General features: G+C 44.4%; 1 protein-coding gene across 1 annotated transcript in view; it reads right to left on the bottom strand.

Annotated features, from left to right (window-relative positions):
• LOC143803659 (uncharacterized) overlaps positions 1–15,802 on the bottom strand; it is an 86,328-nt gene extending 70,526 nt beyond the window's left edge. The window contains exons 1-3 of the mRNA XM_077281440.1: positions 15,494–15,802; positions 15,256–15,412; positions 14,627–15,134 (exon numbers count right to left, since the gene is read on the bottom strand). Of these exons, the coding sequence (XP_077137555.1) occupies positions 14,627–15,134; positions 15,256–15,412; positions 15,494–15,608 (780 nt within the window). The 5' untranslated portion in view covers positions 15,609–15,802. The remainder of the gene's footprint in view (positions 1–14,626; positions 15,135–15,255; positions 15,413–15,493) is intronic.
• Between the last annotated feature and the right edge of the window lie 1,095 nt (positions 15,803–16,897).

The raw sequence follows: 16,897 nt of genomic DNA, 5'->3' as shown, positions 1-16,897 counted from the left end.
TAGGTGCTACTGCAGTACCTGAGCATGTGACCCCAGACCTCCACTGAGAGGTCTTCCTTTGGGCATGCTCAGAAGGGGAAAAGCAGGACTTAGTCCCAGAGACGTCTGCTCACCACTGATCAGTACATGCTACAATGGCAGAGCCTGGAAAGGCAGCAGTAACCCATTGCACAGAACCAGACTGAGCGAGACGCTGGGACTGACGTCTCCACTGAGCAGGCTCCATTGTGGCTGATGCAGAATGAGAGACCGCAGCACACAAGGTTCGAGATTCCCCCTGTGCAGCGGCGGGAACTTGACTCCTAACATTACCCCCCCTCCTAAGGCCCCCCTCTTTGGGCCTCGCTACGCTCAAAGGCTGCAATGTGCAGCGGAGCCCGAATGTGCTCTACAGGTTCTCAGGTCCTGTCCTCAGGACCGTGGCCCTTCCAGTCCACCAGATAGTATTTTTTGCCATGTACTACCTTGCACCCCACGATAGCATTCACCTAGTACTCATCCATGGACGAACCTGATATCCCGGCAGATGACTCAGAAAACCAGGACATATAAACGGGCTTTAAGAGGGAGATGTGGAAGGTGTCTGTCATGAATCCCAATGGCTAGGGATAGCAAGGGACAAGCAAAGTAATACAAAATATCGGACGAGCTCTAGGGTGATGGAACCTGGGCTGACCGCTGCCCTACGCCTGACAAACGCAACTAGAGATAGCCAGGGAGCGTGCCTACGTTGGTTCTAGACGCCACGCACCAGCCTAAGAGCTAACTAGTACTGCAGAGAAAATAAAGACCTCACTTGCCTCCAGAGGAATGAACCCCAAAAGGTATAGTTGCCCCCCACATGTATTGACGGTGAAATGAGAGGAAGGCACACACATAGAGATGATATATATAGGTTCAGCAAATTGAGGCCCGCTGTAAACTAGAAAGCAGAACGATACAAAAGGGGTCTGAGCGGTCAGCAAAAAACCCTAATCAAAAAAACCATCCTGAGATTACAAGAACCCATGTGCCAACTCATGGCACATGGGGAGAACCTCAGTCCACTAGAGCTACCAGCTAGCATAGAGACATAATAAGCGAGCTGGACAAAAAAACCAACAACTGAAAATCAGCACTTAGCTTATCCTGAAAGATCTGGGAGCAGGTAGGCAGGAACCAAACAGAGCACATCTGAATACATTGATAGCCGGCAAGGGAGTGACAGAAAGGCCAGGTAAAATAGGAACCACCCAGCCTCTGATGGACAGGTGGAAACCAAAGGCCGCAACCCACCAAAGTCACCCAGTACCAGCAGTAACCACCAGAGGGAGCCCACAAACAGAATCCACAACAGGTGTCGGTGATATCAAGGCGCGGAGGAATAGCCAAACGGTAGACCACAGGGTTAACCTGTTCCAGAACCTTGAAAGGACCAATGTAGCGAGGCGCAAACTTAGTGGGCTCAACTCGCAGCCTGATGTTACGGGCGGAGAGCCACACTAAGTCGCCAGGAGCGAAGGTCGGAGCGGGTCGTCGGTGAGCATCGGCAGAAACCCTCATTCTCTCCTTGGAAGCCCGAATGGCATCCTGTGAGTGGTCCCAAATGTCACGTACCTCCACTGCCCAGTCTGCCACCCTGGAATCAGTGGATGACACGGGCATGGGCACAGGGACACGCAGTGGGTAAAGCTGCCGCAGCCACGCTAGCAGCCTAAACAGCTTTTGCGGTAACATCCACCGCTGAGGTTGCACGCTCGAGAGCCGCCAACCTGCCCTCCAGCAGCTGGATGTACCCCTGCAATCACTGTTCGTTTGTCATTACTTAGCCAGACCCTGGCGATAGTATAATGTTAGGGCTAGCGGAACGCACCAAATAATTAGAGAAAAGGAATAAGGTGCATTCGCAGCCTGGGGTCCACCGTGCAGAGATGGAACCTGCTGCTAAGCAATGACGGACTATACAGCGGTACAATGAAAATACACACACGGGTTAGCTTCACCCTGTGTGAAAGAAGCGAACCCTGTTGCATCACAAGGCCGCACTACCACACGTAATGGAAATAATAATAAAGTAGCACGAGAGTGCATACGGTGCCGCACTGACGGACGCCACTAACCACCCAGACTTGGGTTTGGAAAGCGCTGTGATAGCGCTCGGCGCCGCACTGGCGGTCACAGCAATAGACGCTGTTTGTGTATTATGTTGGTAAAGTCGGGAGCTAGATTACAATCATCCTCCTTATGCGAACATTTAAACACAAGGGAGGGGATGATTAAAGAGCGACTTTCACTCACAACACACACAAATAAACAAGTGTATACTAGCACATGGCTGTGCGGCCATGCTAACCTGTTATAGCTGCAGCAAGTTCAGGACCTTCCTAGAGAACCAATGAGAACTGCTACAGTAACTGAGCAACTTCAGGACCTTACTGGAGGACCAATAGGAGCTACTGCAGTACCTGAGAATGTGACCCCAGACGTTCACTGAAAAGTCTTCCTTTAGGCATGCTCAGAAGAGGAAAAGCAGGACTTAGTCCCAGAGACGTCTGCACACCGCTGATCAGTACAGACTAAAATGGCAGAGCCTGGAAAGGCAGCAGTAACTCTATGCACAGAATCAGACTGAGCGAGACGCTGGGACTGACGTCTCCACTGAGCAGGCTCTACTGCGGCTGATGCAGAATGAGAGACTGCAGCAGACAAGGTTCGAGATTCCCCCTGTTCAGCGGCGGGAACTCAACTCCTAACAGTCACTTCTGTAAGATTCCAGATTCTCTATCTGGAGATATTTATGCTATATGTATCTTTATTTGGACTCCCATTGGTTGTGAAGTGAATTGTTACTCAGTTATATATAGTCGATAATGGCAGCTGGCAGCCTATTAAATTATTTGTCTCTACAGATGATCGAATCCACAGAGATTTGAATTAAGGAAATCTCAAAAATGTATCAGGAAAATTCACTTCACATCAAAGTAATTTGATGTGAATTGAATGTTCCTTTTTTATGCTCTGATTTCTCTTCTCAAACCTCAAAGCATAATAAATGTGGAATGTAAAATTAAAAAGCTTAATTTTCACCTCACCTGTCCTGCTGCCTGTGCAGCCTGCCATCTTAACTCGCCCTCTGAAATCCCTGTTTGTTGTGCTGTTGTGGCACATATTGTGACTTCACAACGTTACGAAGTGAACCTCTGGGGCCTAATAATGTCCATTATATAGCAACAGTAATTTCACTGGACCTTTACAGAAATTATCACAACTGTCTCCATTGGGGCTCACAATCTAAATTCCCTTCCTTAATGCGTTTGGAGTGTTGGAGGAAACCGGAGTACCCAGAGCAAAATCACGCAAACCCATAAGTCAGGCTGAAGATATATGCAATGAGAGAAGGCAAAATGAAGAGATGTGGTCAATCTGATGGCAGGCTGCGGTGGTGAAGGGAGAAGTGAGCATTGAGTCAAATTTTAATATTTTCTTCTAACGTTTTTCTGGCCTTTTACAGTTTAGCAAGATGGCGCCCCCAGCAGGCCACTATTTTACTGAATTCACAAAGAGGGAAGTGCAAAAGATTCATATTTTGAAGAATACTAATTAGTTGTAGTTGTAGTTCTCATCATTACAACTCTCAGTTTGAACTAGACAAAGTGATGTGTTTATTATCTGGCTTCAGAAACTCACAGTAGTTAAGTTGACATTATACTTTCCCTGCAGCAGTGGAAATGTAGAATCACATGGCGCCCATGTGAATGAGTGACTAACCATGGCATACATGGTCAGGCCAAATCCACTAAAGTGTAAGATGGTTTAATTTAGTTATTCTCCACTCTCCTTCGTAAGGGGTGATCCAAAGTGCGGTTGAGCAGCACCTCTTCTGACATTATTGAAAGTATGAGACAGGTTTACAATTGAGAATTTTTGAAGAGCAGAGTGTCAATCTCTTAGGGTGCTGGCATGGTGGCCAACTGGATTGTTACCAGAAGCAGATTGCAGAAACAAGTCTAGAATTTGTTGACATATTTATTGATAGTTTCTGTATTTAAAATTCTCTTTAAACTTCCACTAAAAAGCTAGCGCCTAACACGTTTTTAAACATAAATGTATAAAAGCTGCTATAGCAAAAAGTACAGAAACATCTTCTACAAAGCTAAAATCGGTGCCTTTGTTAAACCCGGGCCACGTTCTTGAGTTACAAACAATAAAATAAAACTTTGCTGTTAAGATTAAGTTTTGCTAAGAACCTGGACTGCTGCCAACCTCTCACATCCGTATTTAATACCCGCTGACCACACTTATGGCAGGCACAGAAATCCCTTTAAAACAAATGAACTGCTACACAATAAGAACATTCTGTACAAGCTACAAGACTCACATAAGCAAGTTCACAAAGGGGACATGAAAGAAAGCTTACTAAACTAGACATAAAACACCAAATTAAGTGTAATGAGAAGAATTAATACACTGCTCACTTCGGCTCTATTACTCATAACCAGTTATCAGCCCATGGTATGAAGGCTATGTATATATCATCCTGCCTAAAGTATGCGGAATATAATTACATCTTTCATGGCGGTTGTGGGTGTTAATACATTATGGCCAGAAAGGCGTGCAGATTTTTGGACTGTTTACAGGCTTTTGTTGGTTTTCTCTTCTTTTTTCTTGGATGGTTTGTTAGTTTTCTAATACAAAAAAGACCTGGCAGTCACTTAAAAAGAAGTGTACTTTACAAATAAGATAAGTCAAGTTCATGCACATTGGGTTGCAGGGATAATATTAATATTAAAAACAAGTAAAAGTTATATAGTTGTCTCTATGAAAAATATTTTTTTTGCCATTTCGACCAGCAGATATGGCTAATGCATGTAGAGTATGGTTCCAGCTTTAACGTATGCCAAACTCAGCAATACCATATAACATCCTGCAATACTATCAGAGAGGCATTTTGTTGGTTCTAAACTAGATTGATAGATATAGATAGATAGATAGATAGATAGATAGATAGATAGATAGATAGATAGATAGATAGAAATATGTGAGTGACATATATAATCAGTGGTTTGTGTTTATAGCTTACTGTACATGTATTTTAGAAATAAATAAATACATTTCTAAAAAAATGGCGTGGGATCCCCCACAACTGTATTAACCAACAGACAGAAAACAAACAGTTGGGGGCTGATGTTTATAGCCTGGGAAGGGGGTAATACACATGGAGCTTCCAGGCTATTAATATCACTTCACAGCTATATACTTAGCCTTTGCTGGTTATTAACCCCTTCATGACCCAGCCTATTTTGGCCTTAATGACCTTGCCGTTTTTTGAAATTCTGACCAGTGTCCCTTTATGAGGTAATAACTCAGGAACGCTTCAACGGATCCTAGCGATTCTGAGATTGTTTTTTCGTGACATATTGGGCTTCATGTTAGTGGTAAATTTAGGTCGATAATTTCTGAGTTTATTTGTGAAAAAAACGGAAATTTGGCAAAAAATTTGAAAATTTCGCAATTTTCACATTTTGAATTTTTATTCTGTTAAACCAGAGAGTTATGTGACACAAAATAGTTAATAAATAACGTTTCCCACATGTCTACTTTACATCAGCACAATTTTGGAAACATTTTTTTTTTTTGCTAGGAAGTTATAAGGGTTAAAATTTGACCAGTGATTTCTCATTTTTACAACAAAATTTACAAAACCATTTTTTTTAGGGACCACCTCACATTTGAAGTCATTTTGAGGGTTCTATATGGCTGAAAATACCCAAAAGTGACACCATTCTAAAAACTGCACCCCTCAAGGTGCTCAAAACCACATTCAAGAAGTTTATTAACCCTTCAGGTGTTTCACAGCAGCAGAAGCAACATGGAAGTAAAAAATGAACATTTAACTTTTTAGTCACAAAAATGATCTTTTAGCAACAATTTTTTTATTTTCCCAAGGGTAAAAGGAGAAACTGGACCAGGAACTTTGTTGTCCAATTTGTCCTGAGTACGCTGATACCTCATATGTGGGGGTAAACCACTGTTTGGGCGCACGGCAGGGCTCGGAAGGGAAGGAGCGCCATTTGACTTTTTGAATGAAAAATTGGCTCCAATCTTTAGCGGACACCATGTCGCGTTTGGAGAGCCCCCGTGTGCCTAAACATTGGAGCTCCCCCACAAGTGACCACATTTTGGAAACTAGACCCCCCAAGGAACTTATCTAGAAGCATAGTGAGCACTTTAAACCCCCAGGTGCTTCACAAATTGATCCGTAAAAATGAAAAAGTACTTTTTTTTCACAAAAACATTATTTTAGCCTCAATTTTTTCATTTTCACATGGGCAACAGGATAAAATGGATCATAAATTTTGTTGGGCAATTTCTCCTGAGTACACCAATACCTCACATGTGGGGGTAAACCACTGTTTGGGCACATGGTAAGGCTCGGAAGGGATGGAGCGCCATTTGACTTTTTGAATGAAAAATTATCTCCATCGTTAGCGGACACCATGCCGCGTTTGGAAAGCCCCTGTGTGCCTAAACATTGGAGCTCCTCCACAAGTGACCCCATTTTGGAAACTAGACCCCCCAAGGAACTCATCTAGAGGCATAGTGAGCACTTTAAACCCCCAGGTGCTTCACAAATTGATCCGCATAAATCAAAAAGTACTTTTTTTCACACAAAATTTCTTTTAGCCTCAATTCTTTCATTTTCACATGGGCAACAGGATAAAATGGATCCTAAAATTTGTTGGGCAATTTCTCCTGAGTATGCCGATACCTCTTAAGGGGGGGGAAAACCACTGTTTGGGTGCACGGCAAGGCTCGGAAGGGGAGGCGTGCCATTTGACTTTTTGAATGGAAAATTAGCTCCAATCGTTAGCGGACACCATGTCGCGTTTGGAGAGCCCCTGTGTGCCTAAACATTGGAGCTCCCCTACAAGTGACCCCATTTTGGAAACTAGACCCCCCAAGGAACTTATCTAGATGCATAGTGAGCACTTATAACCCCCAGGTGCTTCACAGAAGTTTATAACGCAGAGCCGTGAAAATAAAAAAATATTTTTTCTTTCCTCAAAAATGATTTTTAGCCCAGAATTTTTTATTTTCCCAAGGGTAATAGGAGAAATTGGACCCCAAATGTTGTTGTCCAGTTTGTCCTGAGTACGATGATACCCCATATGTGGGGGTAAACCACTGTTTGGGCGCACGGCAGGGCTCGGAAGGGAAGGCACGCCATTTGGCTTTTTGAATGGAAAATTAGCTCCAATCATTAGCGGACACCATGTCGCGTTTGGAGAGCCCCTGTGTGCCTAAACAGTAGGAACTCCCCACAAGTGACTCCATTTTGGAAACTAGACCCCCAAGGGAACTTATCTAGATGTGTGGTGAGCACTTTGAACCCCCAAGTGCTTCACAGAAGTTTATAACGCAGAGCCGTGAAAATAATAAATGTGTTTCCTTTCCTCAAAAATATTTTTTTAGCCCAGAATTTTTTATTTTTGCAAGAGTAACAGGAGAAATTGGACACCAAAAGTTGTTGTCCAGTTTCTCCTGAGTACGCTGATACCCCATATGTGGGGGTAAACCACTGTTTGGGCACATGCCGGGGCTCGGAAGGGAAGTAGTGACGTTTTGGAATGCAGACTTTGATGGAATGGTCTGCGGGCATCATGTTACGTTTGCAGAGCCCCTGATATGCCTAAACAGTAGAAACCCCCCACAAGTGACCCCATTTTGGAATCTAGACCCCCCAAGGAACTTATCTAGATGTGTGGTGAGCACGTTCAACCCCCAAGTGCTTCACAGAAGTTTACAACGCAGAGCCGTGAAAATAAAAAAATCATTTTTCTTTCCTCAAAAAAGATGTTTTAGCAAGCAATTTTTTATTTTCACAAGGGTAACAGGAGAATTTGGACCCCAATATTTGTTGCCCAGTTTGTTGTGAGTACGCTGATACCCCATATGTGGGGGTAAACCACTGTTTGGGCGCACGTCAGGGCTCGGAAGGGAAGTAGTGACATTTGAAATGCAGACTTTGATGGAATGGTCTGCGGGCGTCCCATTGCATTTGCAGAGCCCCTGATGTGCCTAAACAGTAGAAACACCCCACAAGTGACCCCATTTTGGAAACTAGACCCCCGAAGGAACTTATCTAGATGTGTGGTGAGCACTTTCAACCCCCAAGTGCTTCACAGAAGTTTATAACGCAGAGCCGTGAAATAAAAAATAATTGTTCTTTCCTCAAAAATTATGTTTTAGCAAGTAATTTTTTATTTTTGCAAGGGTAACAGGAGAAATTGGACTCCAACAGTTGTTGCCCAGATTGTCCTGAGTACGCTGGTACCCCAAATGTGGGGGTAAACCACTGTTTGGGCGCACGTCGGGGCTTGGAAGGGCGGGAGCACCATTTGACTTTTTGAACGCAAGATTGGCTGGAATCAATGGTGGTGCCATGTTGCGTTTGGAGACCCCTGATGTGCCTAAACAGTGGAAACCCCTCAATTCTAACTTCAACACTAACCCCAACACACCCCTAATCCTAATCCCAACTGTAGCCATAACCCTAATCACAACCCTAACCCCAACACACCCCTAACCACAACCCTAACCGCAACACACCCGTAACCCTAATTCCAACCCTAATCCCAACCCTAACCACAACTGTAACCCCAACACACCCCTAACCCTATCCGTAACCCTAACCACAAGCCTAATCTTAACCCTATTTCAAACTCTAGCCCTAATTCCAACCCTAACTCTAATTCCAACCCTAACCCTAAGGCTATGTGCCCACGTTGCGGATTCGTGTGAGATTTTTCCGCACGATTTTTGAAAAATCTGCAGGTAAAAGGCACTGCGTTTTACCTGCGGATTTACAGCAGATTTCCAGTGTTTTTTTGTGCGGATTTCACCTGCGGATTCCTATTGAGGAACAGGTGTAAAATGCTGCGGAATCCGCACAAAGAATTGACATGCTGCGGAAAATACAACGCAGCGTTTCTGCATGGAATTTTCCGCACCATGGGCACAGCGGATTTGGTTTTCCTTAGGTGTACATGGTACTGTAAACCTGATGGAAAACTGCTTCGAATTCGCAGCGGCCAATCCGCTGCGGATCCGCGGCCAATCCGCTGCGGATCCGCGGCCAATCCGCTGCGGATCCGCTGCGGATCCGCTGCCAATCCGCTGCGGATCCGCGGCCAATCCGCTGCCAATCCGCTGCGGATCCGCGGCCAATCCGCTGCGGATCCGCTGCCAATCCGCTGCGGATCCGCTGCCAATCCGCTGCGGATCCACTGCGGATCCGCTGTGTATCCGCTGCGGATCCGCGGCCGATCCGCGGCCGATCCGCTGCGGATCCGCTGCCGATCCGCTGCCGATCCACTGCGGATCCGCTGTGTATCCGCTGCCGATCCGCGGCCGATCCGCTGCGGATCCGCTGCCGATCCGCTGCGGATCCGCGGCCGATCCGCTGCGGATCCGCTGCGGATCCGCTGTGTATCCGCTGCCGATCCGCGGCCGATCCGCTGCGGATCCGCTGTGTATCCGCTGCGGATCCGCGGCCGATCCGCTGCGGATCCGCGGCCAAATCCGCACTGTGTGCACATGCCATAACCCTAACCCTACCCCTAACCCTAACCCTACCCCTAGTTCTAGTTCTAACCCTAGTTCTAACCCTAACCCTAGTGGAAAAAAAATATATATATATTTTCTTTATTTTATTATTGTCCCTACCTATGGGGGTGATAAAGGGGGGGGGTTTATTTATTATTTTTTTATTTTGATCGCTGTGATAGAACCTACCACAGCGATCAAAATGTACTTTGCCGGCCGGCAGATGCGGCGGGCGCACTGCGCATGCGCCCGCCATTTTGGAAGATGGCGGCGCCCAGGGAGAAGACGGACCGACTTCGGGAGGCTCGGTAAGTATGAGGGGGTGGTGGGGGGGTGGATCGAAGCACAGGGGGGGGGATCGGAGGACCGGGGGAGCGGACAGGAGCACGGGGGAGCGGACAGGAGCACGGGGGAGCGGACAGGGGGACGGAGGGGGGTACCGGAGAGAACGGAGGACTGGGGAGGAGATCGGGGGCGGTGGGGGGGGCAGAACATGATTTCCAGCCATGGCAGATGCTATTGCAGCATCGGCCATGGCTGGATTGCAATATTTCACCATTTTCATAGGTGAAATATTGCAAATTGCTCTGATTGGCTGTTGCACTTTCAACAGCCAATCAGAGCGATCGTAGCCACGTGGGGGCAAAGCCACCCCCCCTGGGCTGAAGTACAACTCCCCCTGTCCCTGCAGATCGGGTAAAATAGGAGTTAACCCTTTCACCCGATCTGCAGGGATGCGATCATTCCATGACGCCACATAGGCGTCATGGGTCGGATTGGCACCGACTTTCATGACGCCTACGTGGCGTCAAAGGTCGAGAAGGGGTTAAAATAGGGGACCCCACTAAAAAAATGGCGTAGGGTCCGCTTATAATTAATAACCAGCAAAGGCTAGGCAGACAGCTGCGGGCTGATATTAATAGCCAAGGAAGGGCCCATGGATCTTGGCCTCATCCCAGACTAAAAACATTAGCTCTCAGCTGCCCCAGAAAAGGCTTATACATAGGAAATGCCAATTCTGGCACTTAGTCTCACTCTTCCTACTTGCCCTGGTGCATTGGCAAGTGGGGTAAAAGTATTGGGGTTGATGTCAGCTTTGTATTGACAGCTGACATCAACCCCAGGAGTTAGTAATAGAAAGGCATAGTCATAATGCATAGTCATATTGTAAATAAAAAACATCCTGAATAATGTCCTTTAGTTGAAATAAAGACACAAACACCTTTTTATTAATTAAAAATAAAAAAGCACAGTTATACTCAGCTTGACACCTAATCCACTGATGCCCATGCCCCCTGCAAAAGAGTTAAAATAATCAACAGCCATATCCTTCACTTACCTGACATGAAGATAATTCTCCTATGCCCATGTCCCCTATAAAGGAGTAAAAAAAATAAACAACCATATTCCTCACCTCTCCAATGAGAAGATAATCCATTTGTACCTTTGTGAGTCTAGCTCTGCTACATCTACTTGGCCGGCTGAACGCTTGCATGATGCGAGCGTTCAGCCTGCCAGGCAGCAGAGACAATAAGCTGTGCTTGTCAGAGGAGCTCAGTGCCTCACGATGAGGTGAGAAAGTTGAACGAAGTTCATATCCAATAAACTTTGTTCACCTTACTGATGTCAGTGCAAGCTAGTTATTAATTATAGGGGAACCCTCCATCATTTTTTTGGGGGGTCCCACATTTTAATAGCCAGTAAAGGCTAAGTATACCACTGTGAGCTGATATTAATAGCCTGGGAAGCTGCATGTGTATTATCCTCTTCCTAGGCAATAAACATCAGCCCCCAGCCGTCCGCTTTCCCTCTGCTGGCTAATAAAACTTTGTGCATCCCACCTCATTTTTTTCATATGTTTATTAATTAAATGCATGTACAGTTAGCTACATAGGCACTGTACAAATTATATATGTCACTGACATTTTTATATCTATCTATTCTATGTTTATATAAAGGGTGGGCTATTTATATGGATACACCTGAATAAAATGGGAATGGTTGGTGATATCAACTTCCTGTTTGCAGCACATTAGTATATGGGAGGGGGAAAACTTTTCAAGATGGGTGGTGACCATGGCAGCCATTTTGAAGTCAGCCATTTTGGATCCAACTTTATCTTTTCCAATGAGAAGAGGGTCATGTGACACATTTATCATTTATGTACTGTGAGAGTGTAGAACCTAATGATAGTGTAGACTTGTTTGAATGTAACACAGCTCTGCTGGAGTATCTTTCTGTCGCTGTGTGCGATTGGCACACAACGTGTTTCAGCACTGAATGACATTTAATTTAGTGCTGGCAAACTATACGTTCGCTGCTTTGTTTCGCCATTTTCCTTACTAGCTGCAGTTTACCATCCCTGCACGGTGGACCACGGGTGGCAAATGGACTTTATTATTATATTTTATTTAGTGCATTCTGCCAACTCTAACATGTGAGTCTCAGTGGATATTTGATTAACACTTCACTTATACTTACAATGATTGCTGTAGTTGATTTTTTTTTAAAGATGTTGTCACCATTTAACAGCCAAAATAAAACCTATTGCATATTTTTCAAACTCAAATGGTTTTGGTAGTTTGACTTGGTTTACTTGGAAATGAATTTCCATCCCATTATTTTTTTCTTACAATATGCCTAAAGTCCTGAAACGCTGTTTGCCAACTTAAGTATAAAAAATACTTTTTTTGACAATTTTTTTCTTCCTGTGTTGTTTTCCCCTTGGTGTTGTTGTTAAGGCTTCTTTCACACTTCAGTTGTGTGGCGTCAGTTGGGTCCGACATCGTGGCGGATCGACGGATCCGTCAAATTTCATGCAAAAACGGTTCTAACGGATCCGTTTTTTTAACGGATCAGCTGCCCTAATCCGTTAAAAAAACGGATCCGTTAGAACCGTTGCGAACGTTTTTACATCCGTTGCAACCGTTTTTTGACGGATCCGTTTTTTAAAAGGGGAGGATTTCAATGTGATTGGCTACTGAAAACTTCTGGAAAACTATATATAGCGTGTATTTACACCACATCTTTGAAAGGTTGTAGAGAAAGTGGCAGAAATGGAAGGAGTCCTGGCGAACATTGCAAAGATCTATGCAGATTTTACTTTTGAGGCAAATCAGTTGGCAGTCAGCGTTCGAGAGAGGGAGGAACGAAGACTGCGAATCCTACGGCAGCGGCGTAAGAGAAGGCTGTGGATCCATCCCATCACAGCACAACGTATGACCCGTGGTGTTTATTCCACGCTTTACATGGAACTAAGGGAAAACCCTCAAAAGTTCTTCAATTATGTGAGGATGAGAGCTGAAAATTTTGCATTTTTATTGGGCTATGTGGAAGACTGTATACGGAGACGAGACACCCAGATGCGATTCTCAATATCACCAGCAGAGCGTCTCATGGTGACTATTCGGTAAGTCATTTTTTTATTAAATGATTCTCATTCATCAGACTTATAACTGTGTTGGTTTTTTTTGTATTTTTTTTATAAAGTATTGTCTTTTCTTTTTGTTAACAGATTCCTTGCAACTGGAGAGTCCTTCTCATCCCTCCATTTTCAATTTCGACTTGGGATATCCACCATCTCGGGGATCATCAGAGATACCTGCCGGGCATTGTGGGAGTGCCTACAAGTGGAATACATCCCAGAGCCATCACAGGAGAGGTGGCTGGAGATCGCCCAAATTTTTCATCAGATTTGCCAGTTTCCAAATTGTGTTGGAGCAGTTGATGGAAAGCACATAAGGATCGTCAAACCTTCAGGCTCTGGGTCACAGTTTTATAACTATAAGAAGTATTTCTCTATTGTGTTGATGGCCATAGCTGACGCACAATGCAAGTTCATCGCTGTGGATATAGGTGCGTATGGACGTGCAAATGATTCACAAATCTTTAAAAATTCACCAATGGGGCGCCGTTTATATGGAGAGACATTTGATTTTCCGCCCCCTAGACCTCTCCCTGGAACCACCGGTCCACCGTTACCATTTGTTTGTGTTGGAGATGATGCCTTCCAGCTTTCCCCACATTTGCTTAAACCCTTTGGAAGTAGTGGACTGACCCAGAGGAAGAAAATTTTCAATTACCGTTTAACCAGAGCACGCAGAGTAGTGGAATGTGCCTTTGGCATCCTAACTGCCAAATGGAGAGTGCTACTAACTGCCATTAAACTGCAGACTGAAACTGTCGATGATGTGGTCAAAGCGTGCGTTGTCCTGCATAATTTTGTTCTATCAAAAGAACAAGTTTCCCTGGAGGATAATGTTTCAGAAAGCACCTTACGGGATTACCAAAACCCCACTTTTCGCAGTCCAGTTGCAGTCTGCAGAATGCGGGACAGTTTTGCAGACTACTTCATGTCTCCTGCAGGATCAGTTGACTGGCAGTATGAAATGGTGTAAAAAATTTATTTATTTTTATACTTGTAAAAATACCAATTTTTGTTTGCATACAAAATCTTTTTACTTTAATGCAGCATTGTATGTTTTGCAACGGTACCCTTTAAACACTGTTAATGTTACTATTGCCATAACCTTGGTGACTTAAAAAATTAAAAGAAAAAAAAAAAGAAAGACAATAAAAATTTTTTTAAACCAAACAACTGTTTATTTATTGACTTTTACAGATTCTCATAGTTTTGGGTGGAGATAGTAGCGGAGGGGCTGACAGGCGGGCGGACCACGTCGAGAGTGGGGGACAGGACATCACGGGGAGGAACAGAAGTGGAATGGGTGGTGAAAACATGAGGTTGTGTAGAGACTTGAGGTGCAGATGTGGTGTGTGTGAGGTATGAAGGTGTTGCTGGGATTGATAACGGAGAAGTTAAAGGGGAAGAATGGAAGGGGGACGTTAAAAACTGGGAAAGACTAAGGGGGGAAGGAACAAATGACGAAGGAGTAGAATGGACGGGAGGAGGACGTACAGGAGGAGGACGGATGGGAGGATAGACGGTGGATTGAGAGGGGAAAGGTGTTGACACATGAAGGGTAGGTGGAGGGGCATGGGATATCGCCTGCGCTAGAGCAGTGTGGCAGCCTTGCATCACATGCATCTGCAGGTCAGGAGTTAGATTTTCCATGTGCCTGAGGACCGACTGAAAAAAACAGTGCCTTGGTGACTGGTTTGCATCTGATTGCATCCTATCAAGACGACTGCTGAGTTCAAGTATGCTTTTGTTAAGCATATTGTACCCAGCAGACGTTTGCTCACTCAAAAGCTTGATGGCACTGTGAAAGGATGCATTCAGATGCAAAAAGTCAGGCGCATAGCTCCTTTCCTGACCTCTCTGGCGCTGCCGTCCTGACCACAAAGTTGGTCTAGAAGTTGCGGCAGTGGCAGAGGGGTGGGGTAAAGGGAACTCTAACTCATCACCTGCAGCTTCAAGTGACGAAGTCCGCCCTGCTGCTCCAGCGCTGGTGGATGAGGCTGAGGGATCAAACAAAAGGGTAGGTGCAGAAACAGAGGGGTCGACGTGGTCCCCGGTGGCGGACTCTCGAGGGATCGCTCCAGAGGGCTGCAACTCTGATGCAGGCTCCCGAGTGCTGCAGAAAGTGCTGTTAAAGAAGAAGAAAAAAAATATTAGTATCTTTATATTACAATTGCCCTTACTGCAAAAAAATTGAAGGTTACACATTTTTTCAGTTTGACTGAAAATATGTGGTGTTGAATATTTACCTTCTGCTCAGCAGCGTCGACCGTAGGAACGACAGGGCTCTGGCATGTTTGTATCTGCTCCTGCGTCCTCTAGATCCACTCGGGGCCTGCATCTCCTTATTAAACTCCCTCTTGAAGCGATCCCTGATTGACCGCCACCGCACGATAATCCTGTTACCTGGAAAGAGATAGCAAAAATTGGTTACTATACACCACATTAAATCATGCTAAAATAAGGTTATGAAGTGTGAATACTTACGCGCTAGATCCTGGGCCCCAGCATCGAGTTCCTCCCAGTTATCCATAACAGCACTGCACACTTCCTCCCATAGCCGTCGGGTGATTAACTGGTCAGCATGGCGGCGGTCCGACATGTTCCACAGCGGCTCCCTACTTTGTACTGCTTCGATGAGGGTGTTCACATCGATGCCCTCCTCTTCATCATCTTGTTCGGGAGCACGCTGTGAAGCCTACGAAAAATATAACAATAAAAAGGGAAAGATTACAACACATGAATTTTACATTTTACTACACAACAAAACAAAAAGGAACTTACTCTTCGGCGACCGCCGCGATTATCATTCCGACGACTATGGGAGGTGCTTTGAGGAACTCTATGTCGAGCCCCGGATTGTGAGGACTAATAAAAAAAAAAAAAAAAAAAAAAAATTAATAATGTTCTTAGATTGAGGCATATGTATTGTGTGTGCTGTCATGAATGTTTGTGTTGGGTGTAGTGCATTGTATGTGAGGATCGGTCTGTTCAAAACTTACACTATGCGCTCCCGCTCCTTGTCTTTCTCCACCCTGTCCGTCTCCTTCTGTAAGCCCCTCTGCTTCATATTCCTGTGAATACAGAACACATAAAGGGTTAAAAAACAATGACCATAGTTGTATCACCAAAAAATTTTACAGAACAAAAAAAAAAAAATACAATACCTCAGTTTGCTGCTGATGTGCTGGGGGGCTCTCAGAAGAAGACATTATGGTCTTTGCGTACCTCTTGGTCCCAAGTATCTGTAAGTATACAGACAGTTCTAAGCTACTATACACAAGGATAGATGCAGCTGTAGGATTTAACAGTTACATCTTTTTTAAAAACTTTTACATTTCATCCCACACAAAATGAAATTTTTTTTCTAACCGTCATACTTTATATGGTAGATATGCTTGATGCACAAGCTGCCAAACCCTCTAGCCCTGTTTCCCCACCAAAAAAAACCCCCAAGAACCCTTTAAAGCAACACCAAAACTGAAATTGATATGCACAATGCGCATGTTGGTAAAAGCCACCTATCAAACCTTATCAAAAATGTTCCTCATTCGAACTTAAAATACCAATTCCAAAAATTGGTAATTATGATTACCCTACAGTTTGTATTTTCTAAAACCGGATAACATATTCTATACACAAGATTTGCATTACACATTTATATATATAACCTTTACTGCATGTTTACCCAATATTACATTTATCTTGAAATGAGACTACTGACAGTTTTGTGTAATTTTTATTACTATTTTTAAAAAAAAATTTTTTTTTTTTAATGGTACAGTAGGAGCTACACTGCTCTTTATTTGAAATACTATAACATTTGGGATAACAACAAAAATGCAGAACACATCACACATCATTTATACACACACACAAAACTCATTTTAC

The sequence above is a fragment of the Ranitomeya variabilis genome, chromosome 2 (genome assembly GCF_051348905.1).
Source record: "Ranitomeya variabilis isolate aRanVar5 chromosome 2, aRanVar5.hap1, whole genome shotgun sequence".
NCBI classification, from domain to species: domain Eukaryota; kingdom Metazoa; phylum Chordata; class Amphibia; order Anura; family Dendrobatidae; genus Ranitomeya; species Ranitomeya variabilis.
This window is presented reverse-complemented; position numbering and strand designations above follow the sequence as displayed.